Here is a 21,493-nt window from a genome sequence, read left to right on the forward strand (position 1 = left end):
TAGAAAATTTTCCTGCACCTCACTACTCATAGAGCAAGTCCCAGGAGCAGGAAGCCTTTGTTTTTCCTGGAAACTTCTCTGAAAGGCAGAATCATGGGCCCCACCCGAAACCCACCGCATCTGAACCTGCACCTGACAGGATCCCCAGGGGAGGCTTCTTCGAGCTGCATTTGAGAAGCCCTGAAAGTCCTGTGTTTCCAGAACAGTCATGAAAGGGAAAAGGAATTCCTGAACCCCGCCTGTCTGCTTGGTTAGTTTTCTAGAGAATCTTCACATAGCTCTGGCACGAGTCGGGGACCGGTAGAGAACAGTGTTGTGTGTGCACACACATGTGCATACACATGCCCACACAAGTGCATAGGGCAGGCAGTGGCCCAGGTCTTGTGATGCCCCGGCCAGTGTACTCTTCCTCACAGGACACTGCCAGCCCCCTGGACCAGACCCTTCTGGACCAGGTTTCCACTTCCTCAGGGGATGCTGTGACTTACTTATCACTGATCTGCAGATAATTTTCCTCACAGCGGATGGGGTCGATGCATTTGAAGCCCCCTTGTAAATTGTAGCAAGTCTGCAGCAGGGTGCACGTGTGGTTTCGGTGCTCACATTCGTTGATGTCTGGAATGCAGGGAGATGAGAAGCTAAAGCAGGGCAGCACTACTAGATGTTGGCCCCGGGTCACAGGGGAGAGGCGGGGCCACCTGGTCTTACTATGGAGTTCCACTGTCCAAGATGGCAGCCTTTGCCCATGTGGCTACTCACTGGGCACTTGACGTGTGGCTAGCCCAAACTGACAAGTGCTGCAAGATACACACACCAGATTTCTAATACTGAATATAAGAAAGGACACAAAACATCAGTAATTTTTACATTGAACCCATGTCAAAATGATGAGGTTCTGGATCCACTGTGTAAAATAGAGTAATAAAATAAATTTAAGCGTATCTTCGTATGCCTTTAATGTGGCTACTAGAAAATGTAGTTTCACAGTTGACTCACATTTGTAGCTCACATGATATTTTTATTTCCCAACACCCCTATGGGGAGTTCTGGCTTAGTACTGGGCAAAGGAGGCTCAAGGAATTTAATAATGGGCCAGTTGCTCCTGCATGGATCCCCCCATAGGTAGTGTAGGACTGGAAATAAGCCAAGCTGCCCATGTGGAGAAGACCCAGCCCTTCAGTGGCTTGGGATCTGGACCCTTCGAGGGTCCTAGAAGTCAGGGGCATCAGGTATCTGAGGATCCATTCTCTAGGGAGTCAGTAGAGGAAGTTGAGCAAGCCACCCTCCAGACCGCATGAGAAAGCCTGAGCCCCGGTCTCTGGGGCAGGTCATAAGAAGTCCTGGTTGGGTCTGGAGCATTCTTTAGAAGGGCTGCAGAGAGAGCTACAGGGCAAGGCAGAAACCAGGCCGTAGAGGTTGCAATCTAGATCTGCAGAATTCATTACAGAAGCGTGAGTGGGGCCCGCATCCTAGCCAAAGGATGTGTCACTGGGCAGGGAGAGGAGGAAGCACCAGGCCAGGGTCCCACCCAGAGTTCCACCCCGGGATCCACCAACACCCACTCACACCCTCACTCCCGCCACCTTCCTGAAGCCACAGAGGAATCCCAGGTGAAGGTGTCCAGATGACCCCCTCTGTCAGCCCCAGCAGGCCCCCTGGATAGTCTTACCCTGGCAGCTTCGGTTGTCATCCAGCAGGATGTAGCCTGGAGGGCAGGAGCAGAAGTATGTGCCAGGCTGGTTCACACACTCATGCTGGCAGAGGAACTCAGAAAAGCTGCACTCGTCCATATCTGGGGGTGACAAGTTACACCTGCTGTTTATTATGGCAGACTAGGGATGGGAGCTTACGGTCATCTCCAACTCACCCACTCTACCCGTGGACACATGGCTTTACTGCTATGGAGTGGTCAGTTCACTTCTTGAACACTTCTGGTGCTGGGGAGCTCACTACCTACCGAGGATGTCCATTGATACTGGACAGCTCTAGTTGCTAGGAAATACCTTTCAACACAGAGTTGGAATCTATCTCCATCAAGCTTCCAACAGGTTCTGGTCTGGCTCAGCTGCACCATCCACTATTTTCTGAGTCACTTTTGCCCTGCAGGTATATCCATAAGAACCTTCATTTCTAACCTGCTCAAGGGGCTACAATTTGCTTGCCTGCTGGGGTTTCCCCAAGACCTCAAAAACATTCATGGGACTAGAGAGGAAATTTTAGCAGTGCCAATTCCCCTCTCCCCTCCAAGTGGAGGAACAATATTGTTGCTAAAATCACAATTAAGCAGGAGATGGCTAGAAAACCAGGGGGTGAGAGTGACATTAAAACCTCACTGTATCAAGCTGGGTGCAGGAATGGGCACTTATAGTCCCAGGTACTGGGGAGCCCTTAGGCCCAAAAGTGCAAGGTCATCCTGGGCAGCATAGCAAGACCCAGTCTCAAAACAAATAACAACAGAAAAAACTTCCTTGAAAGAGAAAGCCCTAGTGGGGCTTAAGGTGGGCAACCACTCTGTGGTTGTCTGCCTCAGATGCTCCCTGGAACAGGGACACAGCAGCCTCCAGGCGGCCTGGGACCAGCCTGGACTGGGCTACCCTGGGCTGCAGAGGAGGGGTTTGGGGAGGGACGCTGCCCACGTGACATCACCACTGGTCCGGCAGCCCATGCAGAAGCAGGCCCTCCAGAGAAGCCAACTCTTCATCACACACAGAGTTTGGCAGCTGGACGCCCATTTGCGCCTCATTCAACAAGCACGCCAAAGAAAACATGTTTTTCTTGCATTTGTTGTTTCCCGAAAACTTGCTTTCACTAGTTTCCCCATGTGACATGTCCTCGGATTACTCTCTAACTCACAGATCACTGGTGGCTCTGGATCACCCAGATGGGGTGTCGGCACAAATGAGGCCACCCCTCTGCTCCACCATTGGAGAATTCTGCCTAACGCCTCTCACATCTGAGAAGAAAGCTCTCTCCCATCTCTCTCAGAGGTCCTCTGTGATGGGTATTGAGCCAGTAGCTCTGGGATGCTAACTTGAAAACTTAAAGTGGGTTCCAAGCTCTGGTAACATCTGCTTCTACCAGCCCCCACCCCAGGAGCCCTACGAGGCAGCCCCAGATCTGTTCCCAGCCCATCATCCCAGAGCATCCTAATTCACTTCTGTGAAGTTGGAAGGTCCCATTCATACCTCTAGCAGGTGTAGTAGTGAACCCTGTCAATTCCTGAGATTCACTGTATATATGCCAAGCTCCAGGTTAAGGGCATCCCAAGCCTTTAAGTCCCCACCTTGACCTTGTAAAGGAGGTATTATTACTGCCTGTGTTTCTCAGGAGAAAAAGTGAGGCTTGCAAAGGTTGGGTAACTTGACCAAGCTCACAGATAAGTGAATAGGAAGGCTGGAATTCCAACACAGCCAGCTTCCAGATCCTAAACTGGTAAACATGATGTTGTCATGTCCTCCTGAGCAGTTATGTTCAGGACTTCCAGTCAGTGAATCTGGGGAGCCCTGAGGTTGGGGTAATTCCCCAAGCAGAGTGAGCAGATAGGGAGGGTAACACCCACTCTTGCTTCCCGTTGGGTGGGGAGGGCTGTGACCAATCCCACTCAGTTATCTCTGTTTGCAATTCCCAGACCTCAAGAGGAGCTGTGGCTCCACCCTCCACTGACATGATGAAATACAGCGGAGTTTCTGGCAGGGACCACACATTAGGCCATTTTCACTCCTCCACATGAAACCCCACCATGGTTTCCAGGATTAGCATGACTTAGGAAAATCTCGAGGCGGGGGGCAAAGGGACAAGGATAGGAAGGGGCTGGTGCTGCGTGGAGAGGCCACAGCAACTATGCCAGCACAGCGAGGGTAACAGAGACCAGGGACATGGAGATGCACATAAAAGCAGGAAATTCGCAACAGCCAGGGATTACACTGAGGCTTATGGGAAAGACGGTGTCCATCGTGGTGAATTGGGAGAGGGACTGGCCGTTTGGAGTAAAGTGAGTCAACTGAAAATTCCTGCCAAACCAGCAAGGATTTGAATTCCTTGATAAATCAGAAGTCTCTGACATTTACTTAGGGAAGATTAATTAACAGGTAAAGACACTTCAGTGCACCAATTTTTCTAAACCTATGACTACTTGTTGAGTACTTGGTGGATTTTTTTTAACAAAGGAGGAAACTGAGGCTCAGGAAGTGCCTTGGCTTAAGGAAAGTAGTAAACATCAGAGGCAGATTTGGACTCAGCTCCATCTGGCTCCAGACTCACTCTACCACACTGCCTCTGCAGATGGTCAAAAAATATCTGTGGATTTACAAGGAATTCTGGAGAAACAAATAATCCCATCTCATACTGCTAAATTTTCCACACCTCTTAGTTCCTTGGCTCAGATTTCCCAAAAAGTGCCAGGGGGGATTGAAATCTAGGAAGAGAGTGGCCTTTCATGGCTGAGAGTATTTTATTTCTGTTTCTGGGGCTGATATTTAATCAGTTTAAAGCTCTTTGTAACTGCTTGAGTGTGGCTCTGATTTTCCTGGCCCTGGAGAGAGGTGCTCATTTGTTTCGGGAGGCTCTGTCCCTAGGACACTCCAGCCCTAACTGAAGCTATCAAACAAGCCTCATTCACAGCCTGGGTCAGTTCCTGTTACAGCAAAACCCAGGATCAGGAACCACAGGACAAAAGGATTTTCACGCCCCAGTGTATGGCCCACTTATTTTGAAAAGTACAGTGAAGCATGATTAAGTTGGACTTTGTTGATTCACAACTGTTGATGATGGTGAAAGGGGATGAAGTAGAGTTTACTTTAATTCAACATTTACAAAGAAGGCAGGACAGAGAGACCATGAGTGAGACAGAGAGACAGACAGACAGAAGCTGTACATGGTTCTGTGTGAGATGCTAAAGAGTAAATACTAGTAAGATATAGTCCCTATTTTCAAGGGGTTAATCTAGTAATAGTTTTCTAACTATCTGGGACATTAAAATTTAACTTTCTGGGAGAAAAAGGGGAGGCTAATAAGAAAATTATAATAGAGTCAACAAACTAGGATGACCAAAGAAGCATAGCTCCTCAGGCTTGGAAGGAATTTATAAAAGATCAACTAAGCTACCACACCTATGTTCTCACCACAGACTGCTGAGGCTTCGTTCATTCAACACTCAAGCTTTCATTCAGAGTTCAAGGACTAATTATTACATGATCATTATGTGCTGCACCCGGAGCTGGACACTGATTACATGTAGAGCCTTCAGAAGTTCCCAAAGCAGGTACACTTACATATATGATCTTATGTATTCAATGTCCCCTCCACCTGATGAGATATGTTGTCATTCCTGGGTCGCCATCCTCTGTAAATACTCTCTGTGCTGGCCCCAGGACTTAGGTCAATACTGAGTGAGCTCAGTTTACCCTCAGACCAACAGGCAGATTGCAGGGCTCCTCTCTCTCATCAAACCCCCTCATGCCTAGATGGCAGCTGTGTTAGGAGTCAGATGACAAAAGAAGGTGAGGCTCTCCCCCACCTCTTAGGAAGTGACTCATCTCTGTTTTGTGTGGCTGTGGAAATGTCCCTGACTGGACATGTGTCCAGGAAATGAGAGGAAACAACTGTGAAGGAAGCCCTTCCCCTCCACCCTCCCCGCCTGGCCCCTAGAACAGGTGAAGTGTCAATGCCGGGCCCATTACCACTGCAGTGAACACCGTCTTCCTCAAGTTCATATCCTGGGTCACAGCGGCAGATGAAAGAGCCATAGGTGTTGACGCAGGTTTGCACGCAGGGGTTCTCAGTTGCACACTCGTTCACGTCTGCAGAAAGCCAAAGGACATCCCTGACCATTTGCACAATAGAACACACACACCAACCAAATGGAAAAATGCACCAGCAACAAAATCTCCTATTGCCAGGGCACCAGATCCACAGGCACCAAGGATCTCTATCAGAGACCCATTAGATCACACCTGCAGACTCCAGAGGGTTCACTGAAGGACTGGAGACTCGAGCCACATGCCCCTTCTAGGGTCACACGGCAGGAAAGGGGGAAATGAGTACACATGTTATATACGCGTACACGCACCTGCCAGTTGGCCCTCTCTCCAAGGCTCACCCGCAGAATTTCCAAGCAACGCGTGCTCTTTCTCCCGCCTGCCACATTCCATCACCAATTAGCTCATATCTCACCTTCACTGGTGCTGAAGCTTCAGGTGAACAAAAATCATGATGGTTCTAATGTATTTATTATGCATAAATAATCACTGATTAGATGAGACTCACACTGAGTCCTTATGACTCTGCTTCAGGACCACTGCCCCTTTTTACAGGTTAAGCAGGTTAAGTAAAGGGACACCCGGACTGATGGGGGATTCATCATCTTGAGTTTGGTGATGGTTTCATGTCAAAACTAATGAAATCACTCTCCATAGTGCAATTAATTATATATCAATTACACACCAATTAAGTTGTTTCAAATCTTTCTGAAGATTGAGAAACGTGCCCCCATCCGCATACTAACACGGGTCCAGTTGGAACTGGAATATGAGTCAGGGGTCTTCCCACAGCATAAGAGATTCATCCTATATGGCTCCTCTGGGTAGTGGAGGTGGAGGGAGGGGTCCCTTCCTGCCCTGGTGCTGGCTGGAGGACTGCAGCACCCCATCTCCCACGTTGCATCTGCCACTGGCCGAGTTTCCAGCCGAGAGATGTCCAAGCCACTTCAAAAGTCCAGTTAAATCTCTTAAAACTCTGAAGAGAGACTCAAGTGTTTTTGGAGGTAAGGGCTTCCTGGTGAAGTTTGAGGGGCTTTGCTCAAAGGAAAAATAAATAAATAAGCAGCCATGTAGGAGGGTCCAGGGAGATACCTGTCTTCCCTGGTGCCCTTGGGGGGCTGGAGTTTCTTCTTCACCCAGGGTGGGGCAGGACCAGGCAGGAAAATGTCCATGCTGCTAATCCACTGGGTGCAAGTCAGACAGGCCAGTGCTGGTGTGTATTAGGGCTGGCATCCTCAGCTACTGGCCAGACGCTGGCCACATGGAGATGAATGAGCTCAATCCTTCATCTATGGCCTCCATCTATGGCCTGCTTCTGAGCAAGACCAAAAGGATTCCACCCCTGGGGCCCTACTGCTGTCCCCTGACAGCCTTTCCAATTGCCCTTCTGAATCCTGTGAGAGCAGAGGGCACCCCACTCCGTCCTGCTGGAGAGGAAGGCTGGGCCCTGGGTTTTCCTCTCAACTCTGCCACCACCTGGCTGCCTGACTTTGGCCAAGTGCCTTCATTTTTCAGAGCCTTGACTTCCTCATCTGTGAAGTAGAGTCACCTACGCCTTCCTGCGACCTCAGTAATGCTACTGTTGGGGCTCAGTGAGATGAATGCTTTGAGGAGGACAAAGTGCTCATGAACGCACGAGGTGCTGGGACTGCCAGAGCTCAGCAGTGTCCCTCACATCCCGTGCTGCCCAAGGGTGCCTGTGTCCAGGCCTGAGAGCTGTGCCTGCTGCTTTATCACCATGCTGGATTTGGCTCAGCCAGGGGTGTTCACTGCTCTTTGTCACAGACCTGTCCCCGAGAGGGCTGTAGAAGCCATGTGACTTTGGACTCTCCTCTGCTCGCCTGCTCCTCAGGAGGTCCTGGACTTGGTGCATCAAGGCAACCTCTGAGCGAAAGCCTGGACTGGCACCTCCAGGCCCAGCCTTGGCGCCAAGAAGCCAGAATCTGCCCTAAGCCGCTTACTGTAGCAGCAAGGGTGCCAGGCACCCTCTCTGGGCTCTGGGGAGCAGGAAGGGCCCCTGCTCCACCAACTTCCCAACCTCAGCCACTTCTGCTGTCAGAGGACAATGACCCCTCCCTTGAGAGGAATGCAGTGGAGACTGTGGAACAATTAGCAGAACCAGCTTTGGAGGAGAGCTCTACAAAGAGCCCAAGACCAAACCCTTGAACTCTTATGCCTTCCTGTTTACCCAGTGATTTAGATATGATTAAAGTAATGGAGACATAATATCCTCCACGAGCTGGCCAAGAGCCTGCCAGCCAGCGCTCCCTGGAATGGTGTGACAAGGAAATGGCCCTGGAAGCCTGGTGGCCAGTTCCAGACAAAGACCTCATTCTGCATCTCTGGCTCTGCCTCCGCCCTGGACCACGCTGCTGCCAGGGCCTGGAAGCCTGGTTGGGGGCTGGGGCAGGCAGCTGGGGGCCAGGGTAGAACTTGCACTAATTCCTTGAGTCTCAAGTCCTCCATTTGCTTCCTGAGTGGAGGAGGCCTTCCCAGTGGAAACCACAATAGACGCAAAGTTTGCTTTTCTTACTTATCAGTATTTGAACTGATCGTGTGAGAACCAGAAAGTGCCTTTCTTTCATTCTGATTTGGGGAATGCCAAGGAGTAGAGAGAGCACCCCCCACACACACACCCCTGAGACTCTTTGCAAAGTAACAGGCCCTCCTAAGACTCAGGGAGAGGCCTAGATAATGCCTGCGGAGGCCCTGCAGCATGCATGTGGCTCTTTTTTGTGCTTCATAGGAGGTCAGGTCCCTGAGCACCCCTCTTTGGGTCTCAGGAATTGAACACAGGCTACAGGACATGTGCGAAATTTTCAGATTAGGTGAGAAAGCCAGCAAGGCCACTTTTGGCTATCAGACACAGAAAGAGAAGCAAATCCATGACCGCAGGAGCTCCTAGTTGCTGGATGACGGTGGTTTTTCCCTCCATAATATTCAGAGCTTTGTGAGCCTTTTCACATAGTCTCTGTTCAGGTCTCAGGTTTCTGTAAGCAGTGGGGAGGGGGTGAGTGACAAGGGATGGGAATACACTTTACCAACAGTGTTTCGCAGACACGAACTGTCAGGCTCTGAAGAAGACTGCTTCTAGTGTTTCATGCTGTGTCCAAGTTGTCATGCACGTCACATACCTTGGCAAGACCTTCCATCCTCATTGAGGGTAAAACCAGGGTTGCATGTACAGGAATAGGATCCAGGAACATTCGCACAGAGCTGCTGGCAGTAACCATAGCGACATTCATCAATGTCTGGAAACAGAAACACAAGGAGGTAAGACAGGTTCTTCTCACGGAGGCCATCCCCAGCACGGCACATTGCCAGCTCTCCTGGAGAGGGAAGGGAAGCAAGGGGACCTGAGGCTAAGACAGTCCCAACTGGGTTACAAGGCTCCATCTTCCTACCATGTCCCATCTCCCCAATCATCAGTCCCACGAATACCTGAACCTACCCTGAAAGTGGCAGAAGAAAATTTCTGCTCTGAGTGGGATGCTGAGCAAGAATACCTGTTGGGGTTTATCCAAATCTTAAACTAAGATTTATACAACATTAAGATTCAACTCTACTATTCCATATCACCGTTCTACTGTCTGGACAAGTTAGCCTAACGTGTAAGAAGAAACCACAGCATTGCTCCATTAACAGTCACCATGTCCGCCCTCAGGAGCAGGAGCCAATGCAGACCAGAACCTAGAGTGAGGCCTGTGAATCCTATAACACCAAGATGCTGGAATGCACTTTGCTTTCTCCTCCGTGAACAACTGAATAAACACACCTCTTCCAAGTGATGGCTGACCTTCCCAGGGAGATCAGCAGCACTGAGGTAAATGGATCCTTTCAGCAGAGCTGGGCACTGTGACCACCGTAACATGCACCAACCCACAAGGAGCCTGGTGTCACTGGGAAAGCACTTTGCAATATCCCAGGTTGATGGGACAATGGCCGTAGGACAGGGTGTCTTGGATGAAATTACCAACCTTCAGGAGGAGGCATGTCCTCACCTATACAGACTCCGGCTGGGACCAACTGATCTGACTGTAGTGGTGACTGGTCCTTTTGTCATCCCCACGTCCCCCTAAACTAATCATATTCCCTCTAAGGTACCCCAGTTCCTTTGAAACCAATGTCTACCCCGGGCTCTGGAAGTCTGCTCAGAACCTCAGACCCTGTACCCAGTTCCTATCACCTACTGCCAAGAAGGACTCCAGTTCCCCAGCCCATCTCAATGCTTACCAATTTTTCAGCCCTCATCAGAGCTTGCACCCTGCTTGTGATTTTGCTTTATCTCTGAGTCCCAGCAACTTCTCACCTGGCCACCCCACTGCACCCCGAGCACCTGCAGCTCTTGCTTGGAAAGACCCTTGGTTTGTATGGCTGCAGATCCTCACCTCTTCCCAGGGCAGTTGGGCTTATCACCAAGGCTCAGGGAGGTAACAGAGACCTAGGGGGACTAAGAGGAAAAGCAGCCCCCACTGAAGCCAAGCCAAAGGTGCACAGAAAGGGGTGGCAGGCATCTATGGAAATTGAATTTTGAAAGAGAAGAGTTTGGCCAAGGGAAAGCACGAGCCCTGCAAAACAGCTAGGAAAGTCTTCACATCGGATGTCAAGAGTGAGTGGGCTGCGTCAGGTGGCCTCCCCCAGGCCTCCACGAGTATCCCTCCCAACCTCCTGCTCTGTGGAACAGAACACCTCTCCCAGGGAGAGGAATGTGCCAGTTGCTGCCACCTTTCAGACCAGAGGAGTGTCTGGCCCTAAGGTCTCTATAATAGGCCTGTATGTTGGGTTGTCCCAACACACCTTGTGGTGAAAACAACAACAGCAAAAAATTTGGCCTGAGAAGCGGGAGACTTAGATATTAAACCCAACTCACTTTAACTTTGTCCAAAATGTTCCTCCTCTTTGAGTCTGTCTCCAACTCTATAAAAGTTGGATGACATAATAACTAACATCCCTTCCAGCTCCGAGATTCTACATATTAAGTTCCTGTACAAAAAACTCCCTCTCACTGATCTACTTATGTTCAGATCAGTAGCATCAAATTTTCCACTGGCGCAGAGGTTGGTTCAGATGCATGGGGACTGTCACATTGATGAATGTCCACATGTACCAGCTCTCCGGTGCATGCCTGGAGAGAGAACCACGCCAGGTCCGGGCTGGCTTATCGGGCCTCCCGGATGCATCAGACAGGTCGTGAGAGCCGACCCGACCGCAGCCTCCATCAAGAGAGACTTGGAAGGCAGTACTTCCCTTATCCTTTTTTTCTGTTTGCTTCCATGATGTTGTTTGGATGTGTTTCTCAGCCCCTCCAGGGCTGACTTTTAGGCAAGAGAATAATGTCTTAGAGAATTTAAACTGGCAGGACCTTTCCAGGAAAATGCAACATAGAAATCACACCCTAGAAGAAGAAATGGAAGTGACAGCTAGAGATTGCTATGGACTCCTTCACTTGGCTCAGTGCAGATCTAGCAGGGAGGAAAGTAAAATAGCCCTCCAATAAAAATAAACAGAAGGATCACATAGCAGATGCCAATGGAGCAAGGGACAAAATTCTCCATCGGTGATGAGTAACTCCTTCAGAGTAAAAAGACACCACAGTGGATGGGGTGGGCATGGCAGGGGTGGCAGTGACGGGGTGTTGGGAGGTGATGTCCCATCAGAATCTGCAGATCATCTGCGACTTGGAGCATCTGGGTAACTCAGGAAAAGTATTCCCTTGGCTGGATATTATTTCTAACTAGGGCAGAATAACTCACTTCTATCACTTCCTGATTTAGACACAAACTTCCTGAAGGCAGGGAGCAGGGGTTCGTCAAATCCAACTTGAGCCCTTAACATGTATCAAAATCTACAATAAGAAGCTGGGCCTGGTGGCTCACACCTGTAGTCCCAGCCACTCAGAGGCTAAGGTGGGAAGACCACTGGAGCCCAGGAGTTTAAGACCAGCATGGGCAAGAGAGAGGGACCGTGCTTCGAACAAAACAAAACACAAAAAAGAACTATAATAATGACATGAGGGTGATGGTGACAACTGACTTCAAAGGGCAGTGAGGGCTGGGGATGGCTCAGTGGTGGAGCACTGGTCTGCCATGTGCAAGGCCCTGGGTTCAATTCCCAGCACCACAAACAAAACAAAGCAAAACCAGGATAAAAGGATGCTGATGATATCAACTCAAAAGCCTTCTGCCTCCCACTCAAAGAAACCATTATGCCCCTTAGGACACCCATTAGGCCACATCTCACAGGATCCTTGGTGGCCAGCAACTCCCAGCTTCCCCACGTGCCCCAGTGAGCCATTACCTAAGCACTGGCCTTCCAGCAGCCAGTAGCCGTCGGTGCAAGAGCAGGTGTACCCTCCCTCCGTGTTGATGCAGATCTGAGTCGGGTTGCACTGGTGGGAATCTGTTGCACACTCGTCCACATCTGTAACACAGAAGCATTCCAGACATGTCACCTAGACCTTTCTATGATCCCTGGTGCCTCCAGAGGTGCCAGGTGCTTGTTGGTTGAGGACAAAAGGCAGGAGATAATGCTGCAGGGTTGCACCCAAGCATCTTCCTGAATAGCCACCTTTAGGAGACGCTGGTCTCTGATTAAAGGAGGCAGAGCTAATCTCTGATCACAAGAAGTCCACAGCAAATGATGAGCAGGTGGTTAGGAAGAGAGCACATAACCTCAGGCCCTCTTCTGCCACCCTATGCCATCACTGTCTGAAGGACGCCACCTTGACCACAACAGTGCTTGGTTTAGAAAGGCACTTGGAATTAGGCTTATTCATTCATGTGGAGCAGGGTCTGCTGTATACCTACTGTTTGCAGGACTCTGAGAGCCACCACTGTGAACAGATCAGAAGTTAAGTCAATGTTTTCCACCAACAGGATCTGCTAGTCCAGTTCCTCAGTCATATTCATCCAGGAAAGCCTTTCAGCTAGACGCCTGCCCCTTCCCCAAGCTTCACAGAGCCCTGCAGGCTTCCCCCAGAGACAAAGCTTCAGAGTGAAGGCGCTTGTGCCCAGTTCGGCCCCTGCTCCTTAACTGAGGGCTTCAGCACAGGGATCTAGCTGTATTCGAGTCCATCTCTCCCAAGGTGTCTGGCACAGATTCTGCGCACTGTCTGAGCTCAGAACTGCGGGTTTAAACTAAAACACCCTCCTCTCCCCTCTTTCCCCCTGCTCTGCAACCTGGATCCTAAGATGGGACCTCGGGATGCCACGTGCTCACTTTGACCTGAAGAGGAGACGTCACCAAACATTCATGTGTTGGCTCACTCCACACAGGTCCACCATGGGCCTGGATCTGCCCAGCCCAGTTCCACCACTTTTCCACATTGTCAGCCTGTGTTCACCCGCCTGCGCCTCCCTGTCACCCCTCATTACTGCAGCAGGATCTGCTCATCTATACCTTCTTCCCCCTCCTCCAACTGTGCCACTGGAGGGAACATTAAAGGCTGCAACTGACCATGTGCTGTGCCCAACACCTTGTTTGTTACTGTATTTTTTTCCAAAGTACCTTTGAGTTGGACTCATGATCCCATTGTACAGATGAGAAAACTGAGCTGAGAGAGCTAATAAGCTCCCAGCCAAGGGCTGAGCTCAGGCCTCTCTGCCTGTCTGACTCCAAGTGGGATGACAGAGGGACCACACAGGTTCAGAAGGAAGCTGGCAGAGCACGCAGAGCAGAGAGGGCCAAACTGTGGCTGCCTTTTCCCCACGCCATCTCACAAATCATCTGCCTGCTGACACTTCAGGTTGCAGACTTGAACCCCAGCCATTAGTGTGACCCAGTGTGAGCTCCCTGAGCCAGAGCCCTGTGGCGCACAGTGCTTTGCACACTCTGCACCGGTCACAACCACGTGGACATCTGAACAGGCAGGCAATGGTCTCTTGGAGTCGAGTGATGCCCCGTCCAACACCTGCATGCAACAAGTCAACATTAATGGCACCAACCAATCCCCACTCCACTCCAAAGGGACTGTTGTCTGGGCCCAGGTGGAGCCAGCCTTCTTCCCTCTAAACATGGACAGAGCCCGTGCCACCCTGAGGTGCTGACTACGTGCAGATTTGAGGCCAAGCCCCAGTGAGTGCTCGGCTGTGGGAACTCCTGTCCCAGCCCTTTACATCCCTTCCAGCCTTGCTCTGCCCACCGAGCCAAGCCTCCCCAGGGGACCCAGTGAATAATACTTGGCCATGGGCCGCTCCTGCTCCAATGTATATCGAAGCTTATGACAATAAATAATGCCGCTATCGGCTGGTGCATGTTTACATTTTCCCAGTGGGGAGTGATGGATGGTGATTGTACCCTGAGAACAACACTGCCTGAGGAATTTCTGCTCTTTTTCCTGCTTTGAGGGGAATGAAGGGTGAGGGAGACCAAAGTGGGTGAGGAGCTGTTGGACAGCAGAGGAGCCAGCAAGTTCCCAAGTCTCTGTGTTTATGTAACTTAGAGTGTTCACAACATGCCACACAAACCAAGCACATGTAAGTGGACCAGACTGGGCTCAGAAGGGCCCATGTGTGTACACACACACACACACACACACACACACACATGCACACACACACACATGCGCGTGCACACACACACACATGCGTGCGAGCACACACACACACACACAAAGTATTCAGGCCTAGAAACAAAATCTCTGAGGTTCACTTTTTCAAACACTCTCCCTCTTTCCTGAACTACAGATACTCCATTACACCTCAGTTCTCTCAATGTGCATGTAAAAAGTTAAAATTTTAATTGTCATGATTAATTTATACTGAATTGTCAATATATTTTGGGGAACTCAGTAAGTCCCTGGAACTTTCTGAACTCATATCCTTAAAGCACACTGGGCCTAACACCAGGTCCATGGGAAGCATTCCGTTAGCTGTTGGATGAATGAACACATGAACCATCGAGATCACTGAAGCCCCCGACAGCTTCTTCCCAGCCCCCGGGCTGCCAACGTGCGCTTTAAAAGCAACCACCACCCCCAAACCACTGTCAGCTCACACACCTGATGGAGCTCAAACTGGCCGTGTTCACACACTGTGGGTGTCCACACAGGACCGAAGGATGCCTCGCGCATTCCAGCTCTCGGCTGAATTGCTTACATTAAATACATTTGACTTAAATAACAGAAGGAAAATACATCGACCCACTCCAAGGACATTCTTTGGCAGGGACTCCTTTTCTGCATCAGTGGAAAAGTACAAGTTTTTTGCAACCTGAGCAAGCGTCATTATCCTCACGCGCAAACCGCGTCTGTTATTTCCTTTCCTGTGGAACAGCAAGAGTCCCCCCTGAGAGAAAGGAAAGCTGGGTGCAGTCAGTCATTTATCCATTCATTCGCTCATTCATTCTTGACAGTCTACAGGGCCTGCACGTGTGTCCTCCAAACCTCCAGGCCATCCAGGAGAGCTGGCACCAAGCAAAATCCCTCCTGCTGGGACTTCACAGAGTGTCCTTCTGGGCCCCAACAGCTGTCTGGACACTTGGGAGATTTTGTCACAGCACCCATGGGTTGTTTCTCCCCAGGTGGGGCAACGTCTATCTGCTGTCCAGGTGACCGGCACCCTTGCAACTGGAGGGAAGTGTTCACTGAATTTTCCAGAATGCAAAAAAGCCTAGTTTTGTCCAGGAGGAAGTCAGCTCTGAGGACTCATAAAGCTCTATCTGCACCATCACTTCTTCCCTCAGATGTCCCCAGAGTGGACTTTTCAATCCCAAACAACTGCTCTTAAAAATCATGAAGATCAGTCCACATATCATCTCCTTGAGGACTTCCCGTGAGGCCCCAGGCAGAGATGGGTTCCTCGGCCCAGGACAGAGGGCCACATTGAGGGATGGTCATTTACAATCTTATCCCACTAGCTAGGCCCCACTAGCTAGGCTGGGTCCCCCAGCAACATAGCAAACTTCATGTGGGCAGGTGTGCTCAGGAGGTGTGAAGGAGGCACTGTCCTTTGGATGGGTGTGCCCAAGGAATGAAAGACTGCCTTTCCTTCAAGTCTAGTCTAAATGTCATAGAGGCACCAGATGAAAGAACTGGCCTTGAGGCATCACAGTGCACCTGTCCAACAATTCTGGGGACAACAAAACGTACAGAAAAATCAGACACCCTTCATTGTAGTCAAGAGACAGCACAAGAAGGGACCACAGTCCACCAGCCACCACAAGTTTGAGCCCCTGGAGCAGGTCTGCAGCTGAAGGGCTGACTGGCAAACCCCCACCAGAATCTCTCCAATGAGAACTATGCTATATTATTGCCATTTATGCCTTCTCCTTGAAAGTGGGCTGCTTTCCTGAAAACACCATGTACCCACATTTCCACCCCATATAAATTGACTTTAAGTATGATCTAGTGTTAACTCTCAGTTATTACCTAAAAATCTCCATAGGCAGGCACAGTAGACTTAATGTACTGCCACTAATAGGTGATAATATGTTTGAATATCAGTGACATGGACATGCATGCCAGCTGTTTGTTACATTTGAAGGTACATCATAGACACATGCAATTACATTGCCGCATTTATTCCTGAGTGTTAAAGAGAGAATACTTGGACTGGTTTCATAACCAATCCTAACTGAAATAAAATATTCTTTTAAAACTCTACTAAACACGAATGGTTCCCTGTGTCATTAGTGAGAACAGTTTCTAGGCCACCTCCTAGTACTACAGTTTAGGAGGAAAATGAGCCGGAAGGATGAGACCTCCCTAGAAAAGGCTACAGGAGGGAAAAAATTAAGAACTCTGGGAGAAGACTAATGCAGCCTGCCTCCCCGGCTGCCATGAGAGCTTGTAAATTGCCATGTGCAAGGGTCACCCCTGCTGCTGGGCCCCTTGTGGATGCCTAGGAAATATTAGTTTCTTCCCTAGTGAGTGACTGTTCCCAGCAGCTGTGGGAGATAGGGGAAGCTTGGCTTCTGCCTCCTGCAGGCTCTGTTCTAGAATTTACCAAAGACACCAAGACCACAGCACCAGGGCTCGGTGGGCTCTATGGCACGGTTGGTTCTATGGTTCTGTCACAGCTGAAGCCAGAGGCTTCTCCCCCTCAACCCCAGCCACATGGTGGGGGATCAGGACAAGAGGGGAAAAAAGACAAAGACGGGGTCCATGCCTTGAAAGTGGGGTCTCACTTTCCACCTGTGAGCTCTGGCACCTAGGGGCCCACCTGTGATTCTAGAATTATCTGTAGCCAAAGACATAAAGTATGAGTGTCTTACCTACATCCACAGCCCTGTGTTCAACCTCTACACAATCTCTGGTTCTGCCCTTTCTCTGCGCTTGCGTGCGCCGACTGCGTGAACGAGCAAGCACTGACTTCGGGAGCCCGGGTCTGTAACCTCAGCCGAATGTCTCTGTTCTTGTGTGAGAACAGTCACGGGCCAAGGGGGAACATTCTCACTTGGTGACACAGGAGAAGCTGTCCAAGAGCCCTAGGAAAGTGACACCTCTCCAAGGCTCTACTCTTCCTTTTTTGGATATAGCAAAGATAATTTCCTTGGTAGTAAATTTTTACCCAGTGAAACAACATGTTTTCCTGGCCCGGTTTTGTTCCTGCCTTGCTCCAGCTAATGGGGCTTGATGAGAAAGAAGAAAATAACAATGGCACATTCCTTGCCTCCAAGTGAAGCCAGGTGCAGCCCGGCTGCTGGGCTGGGTTGGTGCCATTTTTCAGCCAGGCAGGCCCAGCCAAGGCGGGGAGCTACACAGGGTCTCCTTCCCAAACACCTGCTTAATGAAGATCCCAGGGTTGGAGAGCTCGCTTGTTGAATTCCTAGGTCATCTGTACTCCATGTGTCTTGGGGTCTTGGGTGATCATTAGCAATCAGGTTTGTTCATGGGGCTCGATATTAAGCGTGGAATACCAAGCTTGCTCATTTTGTGCCTTTAATTAGGCAACAAATATGTGGTCCTTATTCCAAACAAACAAAGAAAAGTCTTTCCCTTTTGGATAAAACCAGCTGGAATCCAGGATCCAACCTCTCCATGGATTATCTATCCGTAACGTGAGAGCTTAGAGGGAAGTTCTGAAAGACCCCAGTTAGCTATGATCTTCTACAGAGACAAACTACAAACAATGAGAATCACATTGTTTGGTTCTTGGGTAATTATTTTCATCCACAAAGTGCTTAGTAAACATCCGCGACTGTAGCTGCTTTCAAACTGGGCAGTGACTTGGCCAAGCCCAGGCATTCAACTCTTGCCAATGCGTGAAGGGCCACTGCACCGGAGGAGGGGAAGCGCACATATCTTCTTGAACATCATGCATCAAGACATCCTGAGAGCAAGGGGACAAGGCTGGGGACTGGCCATCCAAACGTTTTTGTTGTTGTTGTTTTGAGGGTTGCAAGACTTGGGCCATTATTGTTACTAAAAAGCAAACAGACATGGAACTCAAAGTAGATTTCCATTTTCTAAAATCCTTGCTGTATGTCCATCAACAGAGAACATTTCTGAGTCTATTTGAGCCAGTGGTTGCCAAACCTAGCAACCAAACAGAATCATTTGACTGTATCAGAATGCCTGGGGTTGAGGCTTGGCAAGCTGTATTATTTTAAAGTTACCTAAATGAATCCCATGCAAAACCATCTCTGGAACCCACCACTAGACCAACTTTAAAGTGCATATCACTCAGTAGGAATTTTGTTAAAATACAGGTTCTCATTCAGTGGATTCTGCATGTCCAACACACACCCCCCAGGTGGTTCCTGGGGCCCAGGCTGCTGACTTAGGGACCACACTTCATGAAATGTGCTAGACTCTTCTGAGTGAGGTTTGGCTCTGTATCCATGTAACTTGCTTAGAGTTTCAGAAGATATTCAAGAGAGTCCAGGAGGGAATTTAAGTGTTTAAAAATATTAAGCGGCAATTCCTAACCGATTCTTCCCTCTCTAAGATAAAGCCAGTTGGCTACAGTAGTACAGTCAGCCCTCCATATCCACGGGCTCCACATCCACGGATTCTACTGCCAGCAGATCTTCCTCAGCATACACAGGCTTTCCTCCTTGTGATCATTCCCTAAACAATGCAGCATGACAACTTTTTACATGGCATTTACATTGCATTAGGTTTTATAGGTCATCTAGATGGTTTAAAGTATATGAGACGACGTGCAGAGGTTAGATACCAATAATACATCATTATATATAAGAGCTTGGGTGTCAGAGGACAGAGCCTAGTGCAGCCTAACCTGAACAGCATGCCCCTATGCAGTCCCACCTGCCGTGGTCGGGTGCCAACTGTGCAATGCCTTGACGGAGGGCATCGTGAGCCTCCCCAAGGTCCTTCTTCCCTTTACTTCACTAGTGGCATTCAGATTTCCACCAGTAACTCAATTCCCTGGCTCTTAACTAAGTTCTTCGAAACTCTGTTCCTAAAGTGGAGACCAAAAGTACAAGATTCCAATGAGGAGGAGGGACAAAGTCTCTCCTCCAGGCTAGAGCACCGTTGTTCGCCCCATACTGTGAACACGGTCCATAGGTATGGACGCTCTGGAATCCCGCCACCTGTATGTCTAACCACAGGCTCTGCTCTCATTCCCTGGAGCCTATGCCCCACCCACATCCTGACCCCTGTGTCTGCTGTGACCCTCAGTGTTGGGCCAGGGTGTGGCTCCATGGCACAGTGCTGGCATTACACTCTGGGTTCCACGCCTAGCACTGCACACACACAAACGCTCTCTCAGAATGATAGCCTGGGTGCTCCTTGTCCCCTCCTGCCCGATCCCCCGCCAGCTCCCTGCCCCCACCACTCTGTCTCAGTTACTGGTGCCACCATTTTCCGGTGCCCAGAGCTACAGACCTCAGGCACCCTTCAGATGCCCCCTTACTTCCTGCTCTCCGTAATGGCCCAGGCCCGGGAACCCTCCTTCTGAAAATTTTGCAAAAAAATCTTCTTCGTTCTTTTCATCTACTGTTCCAAAGACTCTGGGGCCTCCCTGTCTTTCTCCAAATGACTGTGATGATAACTCCATCATTTCTCTGCAGCCTGTAGTCTCTCCCTTCTGAAAGTGCACAAAACACAACCTTCAGAACCATCCAGAACACAGACGCAGCCCTGCTACTCAAAGCCTCCTTAGGACACTCAGGGCATTTGCTTCACACTTGGGCACCAAGGCACAACCAGCCTGCCCCTCTACTCCACCACGCACAAAGCACCTCCACGTCTGGTCGAATTACACTAGGGAATCGTTTGGATGTGGCTCTGTCTAAACTGTGACTACTACTTCTTCTTCTTCTCCTTCTCCTTCTTATTTCTGGTCTCAGGGATTGAAGCCAGGGGCACTTAACCTCTGAGCCACCACCCCCCCCCGTCCCCCCTTTTTGAGACAGGATCTTGCTAAGTTACTGAGGCTGGCTTTGAACTTGCAATCCTCCTGCCTCAGCCTCCGGAGTCTCTGGGATCATAAGCATGTGCCACTGTGATCTGCTGAATCTTTTGTTCTTGAAAACAGAAAATGGGGCTTATCCTACTGTGTCCTCAACACTCACAGAGCCTGCCACCTGAGGGAGTACTGAAGTGACACTGTGTCCTCAGCATCTCAAAGAGCATGCCACCTGAGAGAGTACTGGAGTGAGTACTGAGATGAGTACTGAGGTAAGTTCTGGAGTGAGTACTGAGGTAAGTACTGAAGTGAGTTCTAGTGGAAACACAGACACTCCACTCTGAGACTCTCTGAAGGTGATAGGGAAAGTTCTTTAAGCCACCGGACATCAGAAGTGACCAGTACAGACACCCACCTGTGCCATGGCTCACATCTCATTCCCATGGGAGAAGGCTGCCTGGTGGACATTTGTGGACAGTTCCAGCAGATCCTGGGCCTGTGGTGCTGGTGGCCTGTTCCTATGCTAGCCATAGCCCAGGGCTGCCTTGACTGTGTCCCCGACCTCCTGAGGTTTCGACATACAGGTGGGTCTCAGTCTGTCTAAGCTGCTTTAACAAAAATACAACACAGAAGGTCACCTACATGGGCACTTATTTCTCACAGTTCTGGAGTCCAGAAGTCCAAGATCAGGCTGCCAGCAGGTCCAGTGTCTGGGGAGGACCCCCAGATGGTAGAGAGGAAGCTCAGGGCTCTTTCCCCCCCTTTGTGGGGCACCAATCTCGTCACAGGGGCTCCACACCCATGACCTCATCCAAACATCACAACTCTCAAAGGTGCCACCTCTGAATCCCATCACAGTGGGAATATAAATGGGGGAGGGGGGTCAAGCATTCTTGGTGTCGTGGAGTCCTGATGGAGTGTGCATCCTCCTCTTGACAAGAAAGAACTTTATCCTCAGCAATCACATGAAAGGAACGTCAGGGAAGGAAAAAGACAACTCCCCAGCCTAAAAATAGGCACTCATAGGGCATGACTGGGAAATCCAATCTACCCTTCCATCTGGGCCAAACCCCGAAGCCTGGTGCTGGCTGTGAGAACACCCAGGTGTACAAATTCTCCCTGAGGGACTGGTCAGATAGTGGGAACTGCAGGTGTCCTCTTCCCATGCTGCCTCAGAAGACCCTGCTGTGACCGGTTCCCCCACAGACTGGCACACCCTGACCTTCTGCATAGCCTCCTCCTTACTGCTGATGGAGTGGCCATCCCCTGTGCTCCAGGAGCCGGACAGACACGGCACACAGAAGAGGGCGTGAGGACACTGCAGAGGCCACCGAACAAGCAACAGAGAGGTGAGGGCAGGTCCAGATGCTGGACAGACAATGTATGGAAATGACTGTCAAGCACACCCATCCTGGAAACCTG

General features: G+C 50.0%; 1 protein-coding gene across 4 annotated transcripts in view; it reads right to left on the reverse strand.

Annotated features, from left to right (window-relative positions):
* The window catches only part of Fbln5 (fibulin 5), a 73,905-nt gene that overhangs the window by 10,542 nt on the left and 41,870 nt on the right, over window positions 1-21,493 (reverse strand). For all 4 annotated transcript variants that reach the window (XM_048799212.1, XM_015494841.2, XM_048799211.1 and 1 more), the window contains exons 5-9: window positions 12,054-12,176; window positions 8,891-9,007; window positions 5,679-5,798; window positions 1,670-1,792; window positions 489-615 (exon numbers count right to left, since the gene is read on the reverse strand). In XM_048799212.1, the coding sequence (XP_048655169.1) occupies window positions 489-615; window positions 1,670-1,792; window positions 5,679-5,798; window positions 8,891-9,007; window positions 12,054-12,176 (610 nt within the window). The remainder of the gene's footprint in view (window positions 1-488; window positions 616-1,669; window positions 1,793-5,678; window positions 5,799-8,890; window positions 9,008-12,053; window positions 12,177-21,493) is intronic.

Source organism: Marmota marmota, unplaced genomic scaffold, assembly GCF_001458135.2.
Source record: "Marmota marmota marmota unplaced genomic scaffold, marMar, whole genome shotgun sequence".
Lineage (NCBI taxonomy): Eukaryota > Metazoa > Chordata > Mammalia > Rodentia > Sciuridae > Marmota > Marmota marmota.